The sequence below is a fragment of the Carex rostrata genome, chromosome 15 (assembly GCF_964058835.1).
Source record: "Carex rostrata chromosome 15, lpCarRost1.2, whole genome shotgun sequence".
Classification (NCBI taxonomy): domain Eukaryota; kingdom Viridiplantae; phylum Streptophyta; class Magnoliopsida; order Poales; family Cyperaceae; genus Carex; species Carex rostrata.
In genome coordinates, this window is record NC_135932.1 from 6635330 (window position 1) to 6656148 (window position 20819).

A 20819-nucleotide genomic window follows, 5' to 3' on the forward strand; every position below is an offset into this window, starting at 1 on the left:
GGCTGATTAGTCGGAATAATCTGTGACGGTTTGATCACCATCAATGACTAATTGACCTAAATGGACTTTTTTTACAATACTGTTTAATATCATACAACAATATGGACGTCAAATGTTCGCACCAATGATGTGTATAGAGCTAAAACCTTGAGCAATAATAAGAGTACATGCTAATCTAATGTCAACAAAACAGCTGCGACTGCATGCTTCAGCAAACATGTAGGTTATGCGGTGCTAGAACGTACCTGTGGTTCCCATGATCGCAAATAGTACTCGATTACAAAATCAATATTATGCAAGCTAGCTGGTGTAAGAAAAGAAGATATCTCCCATAATTTTTATGTTACGTCCCTTCTGTATCGAATCTAAATAAATCTCTGGATCCATATAAAAGTTACAGATCCAAAAAAAATAAAAATTAAAAGAATATTTGAAGAACTCTTGACTAATTTCAATACCAAAAGATAACTATAACAAAAGGAACCATTATTATACATACCTATTGTACAATTGTGATCTATAATAACTTTTAATGTGTAACACCAATTATTATAAAACTATACTTCCCAAAAACCATAGATGTAAAAAGAGGCAATAAGCTACCACACCTAGCCTCGCCCGTGGCTGACTCATCAGTACCCGGCCTCCCGATACCCTGCAGAAAAATAACATGAAAGTGTAAAAAAAAAAAACCAAAAGGAAAAGGAAAAGGAAAATAAAGGACTGAGAAATCTGGTGAACTGGTTGAAGAAGTTTGAGAAGCATACCATGCACTATCAACCTTATCGGCAATAAATTTCCCTTGTGCTGGGATCAACCCAGATGTATTCAATGACTTGAATATATGGCCTGAAAAAACACAGAAAATTTAATTAAAAGCTTAGGAGTGCAGCAGATTCCCTGTACAAAAGTCAATTTCTTTTATGTATCCGCTGCAAAATGTTTTGCTATGCCCCTTGAAAACAACAAACGTCATCCACCCATCCCCCACAGAAGAAAGGACCACCAATGTAATCAACAAGAAAATGAGGGCTGATTTACAACATTTTGTTTACTTTTTTATGGAAACGAATCAAAATTATTCTAGCAGAAGGGGAAAAAAATCATACCTTTATCCTCACTCTCTTGAGCAGTAACAAGTTGTTCTGTTTCTGCATCCATATTAAGGATGAGATGGTCACTTGAGACCTTCCTGGTAGTCATTCTGGCAGCAGTCGAAGATATGGAACCTTTACCTATAGGTCCCTGTAAAATTGACAAACAGAAATTCCCCGAAAAGCCATCAACATTTAGGTTAGCAGGCACAAGTCACAAAAGAAAGGGGCACTTTCATGTGCAACCTCGTAACATCATCAAATTGGCATGAATATCCCTGCAAATTGAGAATTTTGATGCATAACCCAAAAAATTTGGGAAATGTCATGTTTCTCCTCTTTGCAGAGTTTGATGTAAGAATTTTACTCAGTGGGTCTACACAACCTTTTTTAATTTAGTGGTATACATGACCATGACTTTTTTATTTTAATGAGGACACATGAAAGTGTTCTAAGGAAGCAACTCCAAGGTGCAGTTTAAACATACCAGATCTTCGATCTCATCAGAATGTCTTGAAGATGAGGATGCGTCAACCAAGCTTCTTTCCCTACCAACCTCTGCTTGAGCAGCCCAGGACTGATACGAATCCTCTAGCATCTTAACACGACTGGATAATTCGCTTACCATCTTCTCCCGGGTTTGAAGCTTTCCTTCCATCTCCATTAATTTTGATTTTGAATTCTCATAATCATGTACCAAAGAAACCACAGCTTTTTCCAAGAATGACAAAAATGCCATTGTTGTTGCTTGTTTCTGATCTGGTGGAATATCGTTTCCTCCCAGTTGAACCAACCTTTGAACAATCTTTTCCAAACCCAAATGGACAATCTCATATTCTCTCTTGAGGTCGTCTGTCTCTGTAGTGCTAGATGAAAGTGCTGACTGCAAGTCTTCATTATGGTAAGTCACCAGATCGACCCTCCCCTGAAGCTCACTGAATTGATCTAGGATGTACAACAGCTTCTCAACAGCACTTAATTGTGGCTCGGTATAGGAAATCTCTAGTGTATTCACTTTGTCAATAAGAGCTTCCATTTCATCCTCTGAGAAGTATAACCCGGACATTTCTAAAATAAAGTATAAAAAACAATGGCATTAAGACTTCAATTAAGGATTATTGTGATACAGCCAGAATGTTTAGGTGTGAAACTGTATGTATCAGTACTGGCCTTAATTAGTACCAGACAAAAATCTGTTTGGTATACCAATCTGGTCAACAACGCATGCTGTGTTTTAAATTCAACCAAAAATAAGCAATTACTACCGAAAACAATTTAAACAACGCCAAATAATTTGATTTTTAAACTGCAATTTATAAGATGATAATCAATGTATAATCTTATCAGGTGTGACTTACCTCGGTCTTTAGTCGAGCCTTGTTGTAACAAAGCAAGCTCTTCCTCTCTAACTTTTAATAAGCTTTCTCTAGCCTGATAGTCCTCAATCTTGCTCTTCATCTCATTGCAAACCCCTTCTAAATTACAATAATCCTTTTCCAAAGTAGAAATTCTCTTTTCATAAAACTGATGATCCTCCAAAGCCCTCTCAGAGCCTGACTCAGCCTTCTTCAATTTCTCTTCTAGGTCCTTGCATTGGTCCTCCAATTTCTCCAACTCAAGCTTTTGGTTATCGTCACTATCCATCATGTGAAAGAATTCTTCGCTTGTGGCTTGCAGTGCTTGGGACATGAGTGTTATGTGATCATCCATGTAGCTAGAGAGGTCTTTAAAGTACTCACTTATGTGCTCGGATCGGCCAACTAAACCTTCCGCCGTTGAACTGACGGACTTAACCTCGCTAGGGTTTCTTCTAGCTGAATTATTACGGGCGTTTCTTTCATTGATGAACTTGTCGTAGCTTGGAAGAGAGAGGAATTTTGCAAAGCCCGAGACCTGCATTTTAATGAGAAAATTATAGTCCAAGATTCATGAATCTACAAGCCTATCATATATTTTCTTTTCTTCTCTTGACATTATAGTTTCTTTCCTTTTCTTTTCTAACATTCCTGACAGTAACGAAGGTAAGAAGCATGTCTCTGTTTTGATTCAAGTTTAACTTGCATCTATTGTATAAAGGGTTTTCAACCAATGAACTATGACTCTTATTTGCAACCCTAAATGTTTTGTGATAAATATGAAACCCAAACATTACATGTGCCGACAACTGTGCCTTTTTTTCCCTTTATCTGTTTCATGCATTATGGCACAAATTCAACTGAAATCAAGCCAAAAAATATTCAGACATAGGATACAGAACATAAATTAAATCAAGTCATCAAGTCCCTTGATTGAGCTACTGGAGAATTGTTGAGCAAACCATTTTCAACCATAGATTTTTACTAGTTTGGGTTATTGCAGTAACAAAAGAAATGTTGGATTTTTTCCACTGAAGGGGGACAGAACTTTTCCTCACTAGCAAAGCGAAATTCCAAGCTCCCAAAACTATCCATTTGTGAGGAACAACACTTAAATAATGAGAAAAAGGAAATAGTAGAATATTACCTCTATGCTAGGATCAATGCTATATCCCTTTGCAGTAAACTGTTGGTGCATATCATGCATCAAAAGTCCCATGCCTCTTAAGCTATTAATCTTCCTCCTAAATTCCTCCTTCACCATAGTTAATAAAGTCTCATCCTTCATTACCTCTTTGATTTTCTCAAGCTCGCTAGTTCTTTCTGACAAGCTCCTTTCTAGTCTCTCTCGAGTTTCCTTCAATTCTTCTGCACGATCAGCTAATTTTGACCTCAAATCTGTAATCTCTTTCTCATGCCTTGCCTCAGCTTCCATTTTTGCACTATCTAACGACAAAGAATTCCTTTTTTCTTCAGACAGCACATCCTCTAACGATTTTATCATGACAAAAGCATCGGTCAATTTAGTAGCACTGGTAGAGGCTTCTTGTTTTACTTTCTCCAGCTCATGCTCAGTAGTGTCCCTTTTAAACAAAATCTCCTCTTTCTCCTTGATAATAGTAGAAATTATCTCTTTCTCTTTGCCAAGTTCGTTCTCTAGCATCTGACTGGTTGAAGTGGCTTCAGACAGCTCTTTCAGAAGATGAGCTTTAGCAATCTCTGATTCTTCTATAGAGTTCTTAGCCTCATCCAACTTCTCTTTTAGGGAAACAGCCTCCAACTCAAGCTCATTGACACGTGTCAGCTGAGAAGAAAGTCGCTCAATCTTCTCTCTTAGATTTTTAACAATAGAATCCTTTGATTCAAGATCAGCTTTGAGAGCCTCAATTTCAGCACTCTTCTCATCCAGGGCTTGTTTAAATCCTTCCCTCTCTGCCACTAACCCCTTCCCTTTCTTCACGGCCATAGACAGCTTCTCTCTTACCAAGGCATTTTTCTCTTCCACCCTTTCAAGCTCCTTTTGTAAAGAAGCCTTCTCATCTTTTAGTCTTGCAACCTCCTCAGTTAGCGTTTTTATCTCAGTTTTGCCAGCCGCATCTTCTTCTAGAAGCTTCTTGCACAAATTCAGCTCCTGCTCTCTTTCGTAAAGCAAAGCTTGCAACTTTTCCAGATTTGCACTATCGATTAGAGCTAATTTAGCCGTCTCTCTTATGCTACTGATAAACTTATCAACAACTAGCTCGGTAGAAGGATTTTCACAATCATACTTGATCTGAAAGGCCTCCTCTAGAGTCTCAACCAATCTTCTTTTTTCAGAAGAAATCGCAGACAAGTTGGCCGACAATTCGGCAACCTCATTTCTTAAAACATCTCTCCCACTCTTCTCTTCTGATAGGGACTCGGTCAAACGATTTATTTCCTCATCCAATACATTTAATTGTGATTTTACAAGAGAACTTTCCTCCTCCAACTTTCTCGCATCTTCTCTAGCTTGGTTCAAGGACTCAACCAACCAATGAATTTGAGAATATATCTCAATAGATGAAACTGTTTCAGGAAAAGCAACTGAAGCTAAAGCATCTTTTACTTTACTGTCAAAAGATTTCTTTTGATCACCTATCCAACACACCTTTCCTACAGCATCTGACAAACCCAATTCATCTGGGAAACTGAACTCACCCAAAACTGTCTCTATTTCATGAAGTTTGTTTTCCTTTTGAGAGAGAGATAACTGGATTGAAGCAAGTGTACTTTGTGTGTCACTCAGCTCACCCATACCAGCCTTGAATGTTTCGAGTTCAATAGATCTTTCATTTGATTCCTTAAAGCTTTTCTCAAGCTCACCTCTTTGCTCCTCTAGTAACTTCTTCAGCTCTGCTATTGTTATTTCAGTTTCTTGATAACGAAGTTCCTTCTCTTCTAGTAACTTCTCTAGTTCTTTTACTGTAACTTCACTTGTATGCAAGTCATGAGTGCACTTCTCCAGCTCATCTGCCTTCTCTTTCAGAGAATGCTGCAGCTGTTTTACAATAAGTTCAGTTTCTTGCAAGACGTCTGACTTCTGTTGTAAGTGAAGTACACACCTATCAAGTTCATATTTCTTCTCTTCTAGGCCCTTTTGCAACTCTTGCGCCATATATTCACTTTCTTGCAACTCGTGCTCGCGCCTCTCAAGCTCGCTTTTCTTCTCTTCAAGTAACTCCAACAACTCTTTTACCGTACCTTCAGTTGCTTGGGAATGACCAATCTTCTGCTGTGACTCCACCGAAAGCCTCTCGAGCTCACCTACCTTCTCTTCTACTGCCTTCTCCAACTCTTTTACTTGCACTTCACCTGCTTGCAATAGATCTGACTTCTGCTGCAACTCAAGCATGCAACGCTCAAGCTCACTTGATTTTGCTTCTAACAACTCTTGTACATCTTGCAGAGCTGTTGAATTTTCTTTTACATAATTCTCAAACCCTCTCGTCTTCTCTTCTAGTAACTCCTGCAGCTCTCCCGTCTTAACTTCACTCGTGTGCAACTCCTGCAACTTCTCTTTCAACTCTCGCACACAAATTTCAAACTCACTACTCTTCTCTTCCAATGACCTTTGTAATTCCTCTACTGTAATTTTAGTTGCCTGCAACTCTTGCATGCAAGCCTCAAACCCAGTTGTCTTTTCTTCAAGCAACCTCCGCAAGTCCTCTGCTGTAAGTTCACTAGCTCTCAGCTCATCAGATTTTACTTTTAACTCTTGCAAGCAAGTCTCAAACCCACCAGACTTTTCTGCAATCAACCCCCGCAACTCTTCCAATGTAGCTTCACTAGCTTGCAACTGCTGCCTGCAACTTTCAAATTCACTTGTTTTCTCATCCAACAACCTCTGGAACTCCTCTACTTTAACTTCACTTGAGTGAAGTGCATTTGATTTCTCTTTTAACTCAGCTGTGCACTTCTCAAGCTCACCAGTTTTCTCAGCCAATGACTGTTTTAATGAGTCACGCGTTTGTACCAGAGACTTCCCTTTTGTAACAGCCATACTAAGTTTTTCTTTAACTGCGACATACTTGTTTTCTGCTTGTTCAAGCTCCCCTTTTACCTTGCTTATCTCAGCACTTGCTGTACCCAAACTTGCTTTCAGCTTCTCTATTTGATTTTGAAGCCCCTCATTTTCAATTTTTAGTTTATTCAACACATCCATATCATCAGCTTCTCTTTTCTTGGCTTCAATTAACCCTTTCATAGCGGCAGTCAAAACACTATTTGAGCTAGCAGACACCAAGTTCTCACATTCAGGCATGACCCCTGCCAAACATTGCCTGAGCTGGTCAATCTCAGACATAAACTGTCTGTGAATTTCAACTAGTGACAACGTTTTTTTTTCCACTAAAGACAGTGCATTGTCGTCTGTGCCATCTGTAGACCCTTCTTCTCCAATTATGGTATTAAGGGAAGGTAATAATCTCTCCTTTAGGGTTTCAGACCACAAGTCATGCAGGGTATCCAAGTAAGAAAAGATGACATCGTGAGACACAACTGACTCGATATTTTTCACTTTGAGATCCTCGAGCTCTTGTTCCTTTGTAAGGAGGAGGTCTTTTAGATCAGGTCTGTCATAGGACTTTTTAAATTGGAGTGCATATTTGGAGCAATCAGCCAACATGGCATGTAAGGGTGTGGGTAATGGGGTGTCGACTTCTTCACTCGAGGTGGCCAAAGACTCGCACTCGGCAATGTCTAAAAGTTTTTGCCTCAGGCTAGCAACTTCTCTCCCAAACAGTTCCCTTTCTTCCTGCAATGAAAGAAAGGAACTGTAAGTCATGTAAATTAAATACATACACTATTGTGAACTTGTTTTCTTTAAACTATACAATATTTAATTTTTCACTATAATATGATTTAGAATTCTTTTTATTAGCAGTAAAGAGTTTTTACAACTGAACCAACTAGTACTGGTAGAACTAAGGCCTGTTAAGTTTTCTCTTTTGCGAAGATTACAGTAATCCATGCACGAAGTAAACTTCAACCAACAACGACCAAGCCTTTATTCCAAACAAGTTGGGGTAGGCTAGAAATGAAACCCAACCAGAGTCACAGAAGTAAACTTCAACCAGAAAATAAAATTTATGATTTAAATTATTTTGCGACATTAAATTATATTCAGTACCTTCAATAATATAATCCCCCGGTTTTACACCTAACAGTTCAGATCTTTCAATAAAAAGAACTACACCTACAAAAAATAAATTGAATCAGAGAGAACCTACCCTGTACTTCTTACATTCAGCTATGGAATCATCAAGCCGAGCCCGCATCCTGGCTAGCTCCTCAGCATCCCTCCTAGCCGAGCTCTCGCCTATCTCAATCATGGCCATGGATTCCTCAAGGCCTCTAGGCGTCTCCATGGCGTCACCTGGTGTTGCCGGCTCATCAGTTGCATCCTCAAACATATCCTCCCGCGAGTCGTCCTGCGTTGACCCGTCGATATTTACAAGAATGCCACTGTCTGGGTTGTCCAAACCTAACCCTATTGGTGCTGGTTCGTCCTGGCAAAAATCCCAACCCCCCTCCCCAGGTTATGAACTTTGATTTATAACTTCAAGGGGATTGCGGGAATTCAATTGGGGGGGTATTGATGAGGTCAGGTCATGTAGGTCAGATAAGGTCAAGTTTTACCAAGAATAAGTGCAAACCATAAACAAAACTTGTTCTGGACCTAGTGGAGACATGTCGCATTCCTATTGGCATGCGAACCCTGAGTAACACTCTGGGTGCAAAAGGCATTCCTTATTTGAAAATTAATGTCTGACAGGAATCCACATGAATCTCAGAGATCCAATACAAGCTGAAAAAATCTCATAGATCTTTCTGAAATTCAAATTTTTTTTTTTTTTTGGAAAAAAAGGTTGAAGACCAGACAAATTCTGTAAGAAAAAGGGTCATCGCAAAATAAATTTGGATAAATTATTCACCTGATCATTCTCCTATGTTCATAAAGGCGACCTATGCATTGGGAACTTGCAGCAACCATTTTCTTATTTGTTTTTCGCCTTTTCAAGAGAATAGCAAAGATAGTTTGGTTGAAAAATTAGAAAAACAGTCTGTATGCAATTTTAGAATATTATCTCTGGCGTATTATTCTTAAATCAAGTAGGTTAAAATTGTAATTACAATGTCCTCCAGAGATGTAAGAGACAATGTAGCCGAACTTTTAAGGGGAAGAGAGAGAAAGGGAAAACTAATCCCAGGTTATAAAAATTGCCATTTTTGGAGCTGTAGAACCGTTATTTCACCATTTTATAGGGTGACTCCGCAATTGCGTTTTTTAAAGGGGCAGAAAACTAAATTCCGGTTTAATCTACAAAAACTAAAACTGAACTCAGTTATATTTCAAAACCTGATCAGGGTTTGCTGGTAGTTCGACAAGGACTCCATCGCTACTCGCGCTTTCGTCGGAAGAGTGTTTCTTCTCGTAATCTCCCACAGCAGAACTGGAATCGGACCCTTTTGGCGAGGAATCCGAATCCGAGTGATCCGACATTGAAGCGAGCCTGTGACTCCAACCGGAATGCCTGGATCTAGCGAATCCGATAAAAATGAGATCCAATTCCAGTCAGAAAAATGGAGAAAAAAGCGCGTTTCACAATTTTAGAGAGAACAATAGCAGAAGGCGTGGTTAGCTCGCGCTGCAATGTGAAGTGAATAGACCAAAGAAGCAAGGTCCTGCGAGCGAAAAGGGCGTTAATTCATGAACCGGAAATGACTTGTGGGACCCTAAGTTGCTCGACTTCACTGTCTGTGAGACGGTGTACAGCCCGACCAGTGTGTATCGTTTAGGCGGGAGATATACCTTTTAAATGATTACATAAGCAAGTTTTACACGGGGACCCACTAGTTAGTTCGGTTGATATGCTATCGAGGAATGAGCCGCGTTCAGATTAAATTATCACACAGATAGCGAGAGAGTAGCGACATGACAACTTAAGTCATAAATCTGCTGTGATTCCAATAGAATAACTTGGTCCTGTTATTCCGATCATAACCATTCAAAGTTTTGTATGTGCGAATCTCAATTAACAAACTTTTTGTACACTAATCTTATCGAAGTTGAATGGTTGGGATCGGAATTAAAGGACCCTATTATTCCATTGGAACCACAGCAGATTTATTTCCGACAACACGAGGTTGAGTGCGTATCCTCTGAGATATCTCAACTTTTGCGTGACCGACGTGTCCGGTGCCTATTCGGGGGTGATGTAGGGGGTCAGTACTATGTGAGCTTCGAGATTCGTGCAGAACGTATTTAAACGGTTGGGATTTTCCATAAATTCACGCAAAGTTTGAGATATCTCAGAGGATACGAATTCCACGAGGTTGGTCTCATTTGGGAATTCACATCCCCTGAGATATTTCATGTTTTGCGTGACTTTTTGGAAAATCCCAACCGTTCAAAATACGCTCTGCACGAATCTCAAAGCTAAAATAATACTGGCTCCTGCGGTATCCGTATCCCCGAATAGGCACCGGACACGTCGGTCACGCAAAATATGAGATATCTCAGAGGATACGCACTCCTGATTTGGACCGATTTTTTTATTAATAGAAAAAAAAAGTTAAGAATATCAAAATAATAGTATATTATTACGAAATATTGATATATACCAAAAACGTGATATGTCTATCTTACCGAAATTATTTTAGTTATAACCTCATAAAATCAGAATTAAATAATTACCATCTTTCAAGTTGTAATTTAAAACCTATCACCGAACATGGATCTAGTCGGTGTATCAAATTGGATTAGTGCGCAGACTCGGGATGTGCGCCAATTCAGTGTGCTGACTGGATATGCGCACGAAATTTTTTTTTATCTATTTTGTAATAAATTCACTATATAAATGAATTATGAACCTCAATAATAGTGCACATCACATGTCTCTCTGTCCTTTACACCATGTGTAAATATGTGTAAATGAATGAATTTTTTGGAAGAATTATGTGTTCACCATGGTAATTGAGGTGAACACATGCACCTTGAGACATTCATAATGATGCACATTAAAGAATTGTTAGAAGAGAAATATATATGCATACAAAAATATACAATTCGGTGTGAATACATGCACCTCGGTAATCGGAACAAAAGAAAAAAATCCCTATCGTGCATACTTCCAAAAATGAATGAATTGTATATGAATTTATTGCAAAACAGAAGAAGAAAAAAAAAAACTTCAGTGCGCCTCGTCAATTTACGTACCATTTCAATTTGATGCACCAACTAAATATGCGTAGGTGGTATGATTTTAAACATGACTGATTGGGTGGTAATTAATTCTAATTTTCGAGGTACTAACTAAAAAAAGAATCGGTCTATCTTATCCGCTACAATGTCCGTTACAGATTTTTTATTTTTTTATTTTCTGAATGATTTATAATGAAACAAACGGATACTATAGCGGACGGAATAGTTCATTATTCCGCTGTTCTTATTATCTTATATATTAATATTTTATAAAATGTATCCTTATTTCAATATTTTTATTTATTTATTCTATTAATAAAAAAAAAATTGGGATTTCGACCGCCTCGGTTTTTCTGTGGCGGCGACTTCGAAACGGCTACCTATGATTTCGTACTTTCGTAACATTTTCTTTTATCGAAGGCTCTGTATTTGGTGCTGTTAGATGTTATTCCTCATAGACTTGAAACGTATACTTTCTTGCGGATAGACGAAAACTTGGGTTAAGCTCGCAGTTATGAACGTGTGTCTTTTTGCATAATGACGAAAATTCGTGCTGCTATATTAAGTTTGCAGTTGTATTTCGTAACATCTGACGTGTTTGAAGGGAATTCAGATCCTTCCGGTACCGTAATAGATAATCTTTTAGAATTATATAGAATCAGGACTCCACAAACTCCGCTCCTCGTAAAAAAAAAAAAAAAAGTTTATTTGAAGGTGAAAATAAAGGAGGTTTGAGAGTCGATTTGTGACCGGTTGCTCTACTCCGCCTCTTTATCTGTCCCTCTTTGTCTGTTCAGTCTCTTTGTCTGTTCAGTTCGTTTTGCTTTGTCTCAATTGGGCGGATGACTCCGTTAAAGATTTCACCATTTGTTGTCTTTTCCGTTCATCTTGACTCTTCGGCTTCAACTGAGAGTTTGTGAATCCATTCCATCCCGTATTTACTACTATATCTATATGTGAATAAGGTATGTTCTTTTTGGTTGTTGCTGATGACGAGTTGTCTCCTTCCTTCTCTCTTTTTTTCTTCTTCCTTCTCTCTGGGTGGTGCTCTTCTTCCTCTCTGAGTGGTGACTGTCCCGACCCAGTTTGATTCAGTGCCTCTCGACTGTGAATTCCTCTGGGCAGTGTCCTTAAGGAAGGGCTTGACGCGGTGTAGTCCGCGAGCTATGCAACTCGAAGAAATTACTGCTGTGTCAACATTCTCAGAGAAGAAAATCGGAAGGCCCACCTACTTGCTATTTGAGCGCGAATATACCAATTCGCATTCTCTGACTTCACGTATCTTTTATTTTCTGACATAGCAAATTAAATGATTGTACAAGTAGCTCAATATATAGGTTTTAATGTTTCTTAATTTAAACAAAAGAAACCTATGTAATAGCTACTTTGTAAATAATTGAATCAATGCCTGCCTACGGACTTTTAACCAAAAAAAAAAGGAATCTTTTAGAATTATTGGATCTGGACCGTTATTTTTAACTTGGCACGAATTACAAAGCCCAATAATACTACCTCTGTGTTCGAATCTCAAAGCGACTGAGAGTTAATCTCAAACCGTAAAGTGAAGGAAATCTTTTACAATATTTGAGAGGATGTCCGTTTGAAGGGGTAGTCTGAGATTACGGTACCATTGCACTACATTTATTGATAAAATTCCAGTGGCACAGGTTCGCACAAAATTAAATGTCAATTAGTATGTCCAAAGATTCGAAATTTTTATTCATAGGAAAATGAAAAAAGGAAAAAAAAATAAAAAAATGTTGCATGAAAAATTGAAAAATGAAAAGGTAAGAAAGAATCATGGCATCCCTGCACATCTCAAACCAAGAAAAAAAAAAATGAGCCTCCATGAGCCATCTATATCCACGAAGTTTTTACTTCATGAGTTTCTTTACTTGTGTTACTGAAATTTATCATGTTTATCATGTCTATCATCTATTTAATTAAATTCCCGAAATTTTTAAATATACCATAATCTCAAAAAAGATAAATCAAACCACCACGTTTCCTGAAAATTTCGAATTTTGACACAGCCGCATCCTCTAGATGCGGCCACTTTTCTGCAGGCCGCATCTAGGGGATGCGGCCACCTTTTGTTTTCATGCGGCTGTTCAATCTGAATGAAAAAAAGGGGTGGCCACATCCTGTAGGTGTGGCCCTGGCTGCATCCCCTAGATGCGGCTGTGTCAAAATTCGAATTTTTCATAAATCGTGATTGTTTGGTTTATCTTTTTTTTGGAGTATGGTATATTTAAAAATTTCGGATTAAATTCATAGGTATGGATAGATCATGGTGACTAAGTTTTTTTTTTTTTTTTCTTTTTTCCAGTTTGGATGGGTCATGGCGCCCTATGAGTAATTTATTATTAATTTTTGTTTTTATTCCGGTTTGAGATGTCTTATGGTGTCTTGCAGGGATGCCATGATTCCTTCGTGCCTTCTCATTTTTGAATTTTCTACACAACATTTTCTATTTTTAATTTTTTTTTCTTTTTTCATTTTCCTATAAATAAAATTTTCTGTCCAAAAATAGCTACGCCTTAAATTAATCGAAACAAGATTTCATATCAATGTAGTAAAAAAAAAAAAGAATGATTTGAAATGAAATCATACGATCAGAACATTTTTTTTCTTCGAAGAGTAATTTTGAAATATTACCCGTAAAGTTTTCTCAATTTACAGAATAAATATTTGTGTCAGGATTTTGAACGATGACAAAGATTACGTACAAAAGGCGATAGAAAAGAAGAATATATACAAGTACGTCGTCAACGAAAGAATACTGTTCATATATCACAAGAAGCTTTTTGTTCAGCAAATATTTGAAATTGACAAATTTCGATACTAATTTAGAAGGAAAAAGAAAGACGAGCAACTTCAACTAGTGACAAGATTCAGAATGATTGATGTTTGGATGTACTGAGAATAGCGAGAATAGCGCTGTTCCGATCCATCAAAACATACTCAATTGCTATTTGGAACAGCGAGAATAGCGTTGTTCCGCTCTTCCTATAAAAAGTCGGAATAGTAATTGGTGTTCTTTCAAATGTTCAATCCCTCCATTACTATTCTAAATGTTAAATCCAAACAACATTTTCGCTATTCCAAATAGCACCACATCAAGACTATTTTCACACTCTTCCAAAAATCACTATTTCCATCTACTATTTTGAAATAGTAGCTATTCTAGCTATTCTAGAGTGCATCAACTAGAATTGGAGAATCTATTTTGGTGAGGGATGATTCTCTTGTGCAAACATGGCTTCTATCGTCATGCACAGGTACAGGAGGGGCAAGAGTAAAGTGGGTATGGGCAACAAAATTCATATTGGTATTGTGGCATGTGTGTAAACAAAGAAATGAGAATCTTTAGAGGTTCGATAATGTCTCCGGCACTACTCGCATTTAAGATTATTGAAAAAATGATACTATAGTTTCAGTTTTGTAGGAGAACTAGTGCAACAGATTATAGATTTATGTTGGGTACAGAAATTACGAGAGAGTAACATATATTTGTGTATATTTGAGTAGGAATGTAATGTAAACACATTTATATTATTCATACTTGGTAATCTCTATCAAGCATTAAAAAAAAAAAAAAAAAAAAAAAAAAAAAAAAAAAAAAAAAAAAACAAGATTTAGAATGATATTTGCACAAGTGTAGCTCCAATTCAAATTGGTTTTATCCGCTCCTTCGGTCCTTCCGTTTCAGATTATTACTATGGCCCCGTATATGTTGTGCAAATGGCTCAAATAAATTTCTAATTCATCAATTCTAATCAAATTTCGCACAATTTCAATTGTGCTAACTAAAAGGTTACAATTAAAGTATGAATGAAAAGACTACAGTAACAGTGGAGTGATGCCAATAATACCTTGATCCGTGCGAATCTAAGGTTGTACCAGAAAATGGTATTGTTATTTTCAGACTATTATTTGGGACCATAATCATATCCGACTATTAATTTTCATCTTATGCAGCTTGAAAGGATTGTTGGTACAGCTGCAGCAAAGAGAATGCTTTCTTCTCAAAAAGATGTTTTTGTTTTCTCTTAATTAGATTTTATCATAACAATGTTCTATTCTCCTTTACATGCTATTGTTCTGACGTGGTTATTAATTAGCACATAATAGGGTCCAAATATTACGTGTACCATTTTTGTTGTAAATTTTGACAAATGAATTTAAGGTGTTGAGAGGTTTTATATCCCAAATTGAGACTAGTATATTTTTTAGTGAAATTGTTCCATCCAAATTTTACCAAGCAAATTGGAGACAATCTGAGATTTTCACCACACTTTGGTATTGATGCACTAGTTTGACTCTTAAATAGTATTAAGAATTTGAAGTCCAAGAAAAGAAAATGATTTAAATAGGGCTGCTAATGAACAAAAAGCTCTGTTCATGACCGGTCCAGATCAAAATTGAAAGGAACGGGCCTTGTTCATGATCGACCCGAAATAAAATTCTTGATGCCCATGTTTAGCCCAACTGAGTCTTGTTCAGAACAGACCCGGTTCAGTGAACATGGCTGAACCGTGGACAACTAATCGGACCTTTTTTTGGATGAAATGAAATCTACGGAACCCTGAAATTCCAAATCCAACTATTTAAGTTTTTTTATACACGAATCTCAAAGTAGACATAATTTTATGCACAAATCACGAAATATATAGATGGTTGGATTGAAAATTTCAGGACCTGAAATCCCCATGGATTCGAGCAGATTTGTTTCCTTTTTGGACAACTTATGAACAACTTTTCATATTAACTCAGTAAGGCCGAACAAGAAGCCTTAAATTAGAAAATGTATACAATCACTACTAATCTATTGTGATTAACATAACAAATACGAAAAATTTTCAAAATAAAACTTATGTACAGTCACAACTAGTCTATAAGACAGCTTAGCTTTATCTATGATAGTTTATATGTATGAACTTGTAAAAACTGTCAAGAGGATTCATTAATTGAACATCTTATAGCTAGTACCGACCGTGGCCTGATGAAGTGACAACTTCACTACAAATTTTTGCTGCAATAAATTTAAAAAAAAAAAACATATTAATTTTACTAAATTGAACCAGCAATTAAACACAATTGTGCATTTGTATAAATTAAAATAAATTGAACCAGCAATTATCCCACCATCTAGCCCCTACAAAAATTTAAAATAAATTATAATGTAAGAAAGTAGAGCTCAATGACTATGAGAAGGCTTAGGTTCTTCAAAGTAAAGCAGTACACAACTACAAATATATACAATGGTAAATAAAAGAAAAAATATATATGTCACCAAATTCACCCAAATCTCAGTATTCTCAGATTGAGAGTCAGAAATCATAATTTAATATTACGAACAATTTTATTCTCAGTTTACTTTAATGACTGCAACCGACATCACTCATTTTGTAACAGTAAGTAATAGATAATTGATGGAAAAAACTCAAGAGTAATGCAAGATTAATCCAAGAAGCGAGTGGCGCATACCAAAATGGAAAAATATTAATAGACTCCTTGTTCATTTACTTTTCACAGAGACATTTTCTCAAACACCTGATAAGCATAATACTTGTGCAAAAACAAAACAAAACAACTTTATTTCTATTAAAATCAAAATAGTAAATCCCAAAATTAAAATAAATAAATAAAAATGGTAAAGAAAATGTGGGACTGATGAAAAGAGATGGTTCTCGCTAAAAAGGTGATTCTCAATTAAGAGACACCGATCAAGGTTATAAACAGTTATCAATAACGAAGCTTACAAAGGTTAAAACAATCTCATCTATTTCATAGTTTGTTTGTTTTTTTGAAGGTTATCGACAATTTGTCGGCAACGAAATATATTAAATGAAAAAGTATTTACAATACACCTTATCTATTTGTACCCTAAGCTATTTAGTAAATAATGCTACAAGGAGTATACAGTACGCTCCCGCATGATCTAGCAATCCTCTAGCACTCCTATATCTATATAAATAGTTCGTAAATCGGTTGTGGATTCATCTATTAATATTCTCACTGTCTTGCTCATCCCAGAGAAGATCATTTTATTCCTTTCTTTCCATAGAGTTCAACATCCTCCCGCCCAGGCCATGTCCCATCGATGCCTTGTCCTTCCCTGTAATGTTCTGCGACCTAGGAGCCATGCATCCTCTATGTTTTGTTCCATGCCTTGTCCTTCCATAGTTTGTTGAAGAATAACAGAGAAGAAGAGACACCTACCAATGTGCAGTGTGTGAAAAGAAGCAGCGACTGAGAGACGCAGCAAAGGCGGCACGACAGAGGAGATGTGGCACGATGGAGAAGAGGTGGTGTTGGCGAGAAACAGGGGTGGAACTAGAAAACTTTGATGGAGGGGATTGAAAATTAAAATGCATAATATGACGAGTGAAATTTAAACAAAGATCTCTCTTCTACAAGACATAGCTTAAACCACTAGACTACAAGTAAACATTTGATTATTATTGAGGGGGGCTAGACTATATAGAATATTCTGAAAAAAAAAATTAATTAAATTTTAATATATATATAACTAAAATTTTAAACTCATACAGGTGGCTTAGCCACCTTTTTGATACACTAAGATCCGCTCCTGGAGAGAGAGAGGCGGACTGAGAGTTGGACACTAGCGGCGAAGGGAGAAAGAGAGATTTTAGACTAGGTGAGAGGCGATATCGCAAGGGTCTTGAGTGAAATCAATCTGTTCAAAACCTACAGACGGGCTGCTCAAAACCTGTCCAAACGGGCTTCGCAAATGAGTTGCTGAATAAACATAATCAAACTTTGTTCAAAGTCCTATTCAGATTGATCCACTCATAAAAAAATATATTGAACCTAAACTGAACATTGAGCCTGTTCGTATTATAACTCGTCCAAACTTTGTTCAGCCCGATTTGTTCAAGGACAAACCTGCCCAATTAGCAGCCCATTGATAATAAAACACTTTATTGCGTGCTCTAATTGAGAGTAGAGGAGGGAGGGGAGGTCAGAAAGGGGAGACAGCAGAGATGCTAGACTGTCAAAACTTGCTTCATAATTGAAAATTTTGGAATAAAAGTGGTAGAGAACATTCTAAAAATAAATGTAATTTTACAAGGTGTTGCAAACAACATGCTTTAAACGTGCTTTAAAATTGTTGGTGTTTGCTTAAAAAATTCCCCTCCACCCTTTCCTTCCTCTTAATTTGTAGTCAAATATTTTTAGTATACCCGGCATGAGTATTGAGATATTCTGATACCCCAACTTTTTATGGAATCTTGTACTGTCATGCTTTGTTCCAGTAATCATTGTGGGAAAGCGCAACTTCTATTCTGCCTAAAGAACTTGCTTTTATTAAACTAATTAGACTATATTTAACAAAAAGTGATCTTTTATTATCAAGTTAGACGAAAGATATCTAAATATGCACGGTTAATTTTAAATCTCCGGTCCGTGTTTATTTTTATTAGAGGGAATTTCACGTATACCCCTCAAAAACTTCAAAATTACATATTTTCCTTCTAAGATTTAAAATTACGTATATCTCCTTCTAAACTTCAAAAACTCACAAATTTACCCATTTTATTGTATTTTATATTAAAACTCATTCTAAAATTTTAAAATACTCATTTTATCCTCTGTTAAAAGCATATAAAGCCCATCAAACTCGAATTTACCTTGTCCCGTTCACTTCGCATACTGAGAAACGAAGATTTATTATAACAGACTAGCTCAAACTATTATAGTTTATTAGGATAACATCTGAAATTTGCAAGCATCAATGATCTGGTGCACTCTTGCTTCCATGCACCCTCTATATGTGTGGTCACTTTATTTCTCCATTTTTAGTGTGTGAGAGAGACGATGGAGCGAGCCAACCCTTACTAATTACTATGCAACCTCATACCACCTAGGTACGTAGTATTCTGGCTATCTATGACAATCCTAACTTTGTGCAAAACCAGCCAACTTTCTTTAGCTTTAACAAACTTAAGTAACAAGCGAAAAACACTCTAAAAATAGGCATTTCTCTACCACTATCCTTGATTTTATTTGTGCCTCTCATTTATTTTATAAATAGTGTTCTTTTTCCTTATCTAATACTTCAGCCACTGTTTGTAAGTTAGAACACACCCCACCCCAATCCCCTACCCATCTTGTTAGATATCCATGTTGTGCAAAAACAATATAGTGAAATGGAACATGGAGAGCAAGGAAGAGAAGAAGAAGGCAAGGCAAGATTGATACCAAAAGGGAGACGCACAAAGCGCTATAGATCTCCCTTTCCCCCTACTCTTCAAGTCAGTGGATCTTGCTATCAAGCTAACGGTTCTCCATCACCGCTTGTTGGTTGCTCATCTCCAGTTGTTGATTCTTTCTCACCCCCATCATCTCCCTCATCACATGAATCATTATGTGAGCATACCGAGGAAGAACAGGCAGTGGCATCATACCTTCTTTTACTTTCCAATTGTCACGAATCGCCCCATCATGTGATCCCAATTAACAAGGCACCTCCAGTTCAATTGGCCGAGGCCAAGTCTAAAAGCAACACGAGCAAATTTATTGGTCCAGATGGTCGTCCTGTTTACCGGTGTTTCACATGTGGAAGAGACTTCCTTAGCTTTCAAGCACTTGGTGGACACCGTGCGAGCCACAAGAAGTCGCGGTTAACTCAACCCAAAAATGAGTATAGTGGCAAGACTAGTATGCTTGAAATTAAAGAAGTTGTCGAGGATGAGAAAGAAGACATGCTGAAGCTGAGCATAAATTCCTTTCCTATGCCTACCATCAAGTCAAGACCTCATCAATGTACCATATGTAGCTTGGTGTTTCCCTCTGGACAAGCACTCGGTGGTCACATGAGACGGCATCGAAATCCAGCCATGGCCCCTGAAGCAGCATCATCTGACGTGGTTGCACTAGATATGGAAGTAAATGTAGAAGTAAAGCAAGAAGACGAGACATTGAAGGAAAATCAATCCAGTCCATTGGCTCTTGATTTGAACCTTCCGGCACCTATCGAGGAAAAACGAACAACTACTCCGTTGCTCTTGCCAGAGGTGGATTTTCGATTTTGATGGTAGCAGGAGAGATGAGGCAATTAACTACAAGAATCTGGCACTATCCGCGAAGGTAAAAAATGGCTATTGCCGAGGATAAGCCAACATAAATTGTTATTCTCGAGGGCATCACTATTAGTATCCGCAATGATACTAACAGTAAAAGACACTTTTACTCTCACGAACAGTGACAGATTCTTGTAGTTGTAAATACATATTTTTTTCGACGTTTTATTTTCACACCGACTGGTGTACAAAATTTTGAAGAGGCCCACCCTAATATCGATGAGTATTGAGAAGATGCATACCCTACTAATTTTTTCTCTTAGAGCTTTTCACCATTAACCAGTTAGTTCACCAAGCTCATGTTCATATCGTTGTACTATTACTTTTTTTTAACTTTAAACAAAGTACTGTCTGGATATATATATGTATAAAACATTTTTGTATTATTTAATTCTTTAAAAGAAACACTTCGGAAATGATATACTTGGTGTGATTGATATAACTAATCATAACCTTTTCATTCTTTTTTATATAGTAGCAAGTCCTTTGAAACTCTATAAATTAGATGCCGTCAACAGTCACCCATTTTTTTTTTCCAGCCTATGTAATAATGTGCCATGCAATTTACAAATGCAGAGTCACGTGAGCTAGTGTTAGTTATTAGCCAGACAAAGATGCTTAATTGTTTAGTGATGTTAATAGCAGCAAAGCGGTTACTACTTATAAGTAGTAACTGCGAGGGATACTGTCGTTGATGTTACCATCGCTTATAGAAAAAATATCTTTATGTCGGTACTCGGTATACTCTTGCGGATACTGTCTTATTCTTGTAGCTAGATGTGTTTGTCTTAATAAAGACAAATACGCCTATGTAAGATAAATCTATCTCTTTCTTTATTTTTTGAAGGTTGGCGGCAATATATTGCCGCTAAGATAAATCTATTTCAGCCTCATCAACTTCTGGAATGAAGCTTATGGTAATTCAACGCAACATCTCTATTGGTGAAATTGACTTGCAATTGCAAACCGCTGTAATTAAACAGCTGTCAAAAGAAGAAATTGAAATTTCTGAGATTTCAATTTCACTGCCGCTGCA

At 37.1% G+C, this 20819-nt stretch overlaps 2 protein-coding genes and 1 long non-coding RNA gene across 5 annotated transcripts; 2 read left to right on the plus strand and 1 right to left on the minus strand.

Annotated features, from left to right (window-relative positions):
* The first annotated feature begins 156 nt into the window (after window positions 1–156).
* LOC144566044 (uncharacterized) lies at window positions 157–660 on the plus strand. Its single transcript, XR_013515107.1, has 2 exons — window positions 157–269; window positions 301–660. It is a non-coding gene; the product is annotated as an uncharacterized LOC144566044 (long non-coding RNA).
* Window positions 313–9143, minus strand: TNO1 (TGN-related, localized SYP41 interacting protein). Of its 3 annotated transcripts, none has more exons than XM_078315900.1 (8): window positions 8829–9143; window positions 7699–7899; window positions 3597–7223; window positions 2453–2987; window positions 1582–2162; window positions 1110–1245; window positions 768–849; window positions 313–655 (listed from the first exon to the last, which is right to left on the minus strand). In XM_078315900.1, the coding sequence occupies exons 1-8, from the start codon at window positions 8970–8972 to the stop codon at window positions 550–552; spliced, it is 5412 nt and encodes a 1803-aa protein (XP_078172026.1). In that variant the 5' UTR covers window positions 8973–9143; the 3' UTR covers window positions 313–549. The 3 variants fall into 3 exon arrangements, with proteins under 3 accessions (XP_078172026.1, XP_078172025.1, XP_078172024.1); XM_078315899.1 differs by having other exon boundaries at window positions 1582–2138; window positions 7699–7977; window positions 8829–9131; XM_078315898.1 differs by having other exon boundaries at window positions 7699–7977; window positions 8829–9130.
* Window positions 9144–18766: 9623 nt separating this feature from the next.
* LOC144566688 (zinc finger protein ZAT5-like) lies at window positions 18767–19788 on the plus strand. Its single transcript, XM_078316713.1, has one exon. It carries the CDS (start codon window positions 18851–18853, stop codon window positions 19733–19735), a length of 885 nt encoding a protein of 294 aa, XP_078172839.1. The 5' UTR covers window positions 18767–18850; the 3' UTR covers window positions 19736–19788.
* Window positions 19789–20819: the final 1031 nt, after the last annotated feature.

Excerpts from the sequence above, each read along its gene's own strand:
- TNO1 (XM_078315898.1), bottom strand. The coding sequence starts at position 8,972 with ATGTCGGATCACTCGGATTCGGATTCCTCGCCAAAAGGGTCCGATTCC. Across the intron at positions 2,988-3,596 it reads GCATTGATCCTAGCATAGAG|GTCTCGGGCTTTGCAAAATT; the intron begins GTAATATTCTAC and ends ATTAAAATGCAG. Across the intron at positions 656-767 it reads GATAAGGTTGATAGTGCATG|GGTATCGGGAGGCCGGGTAC; the intron begins GTATGCTTCTCA and ends ATTTTTCTGCAG.
- LOC144566688 (XM_078316713.1), top strand. The coding sequence starts at position 18,851 with ATGGAACATGGAGAGCAAGGAAGAGAAGAAGAAGGCAAGGCAAGATTG.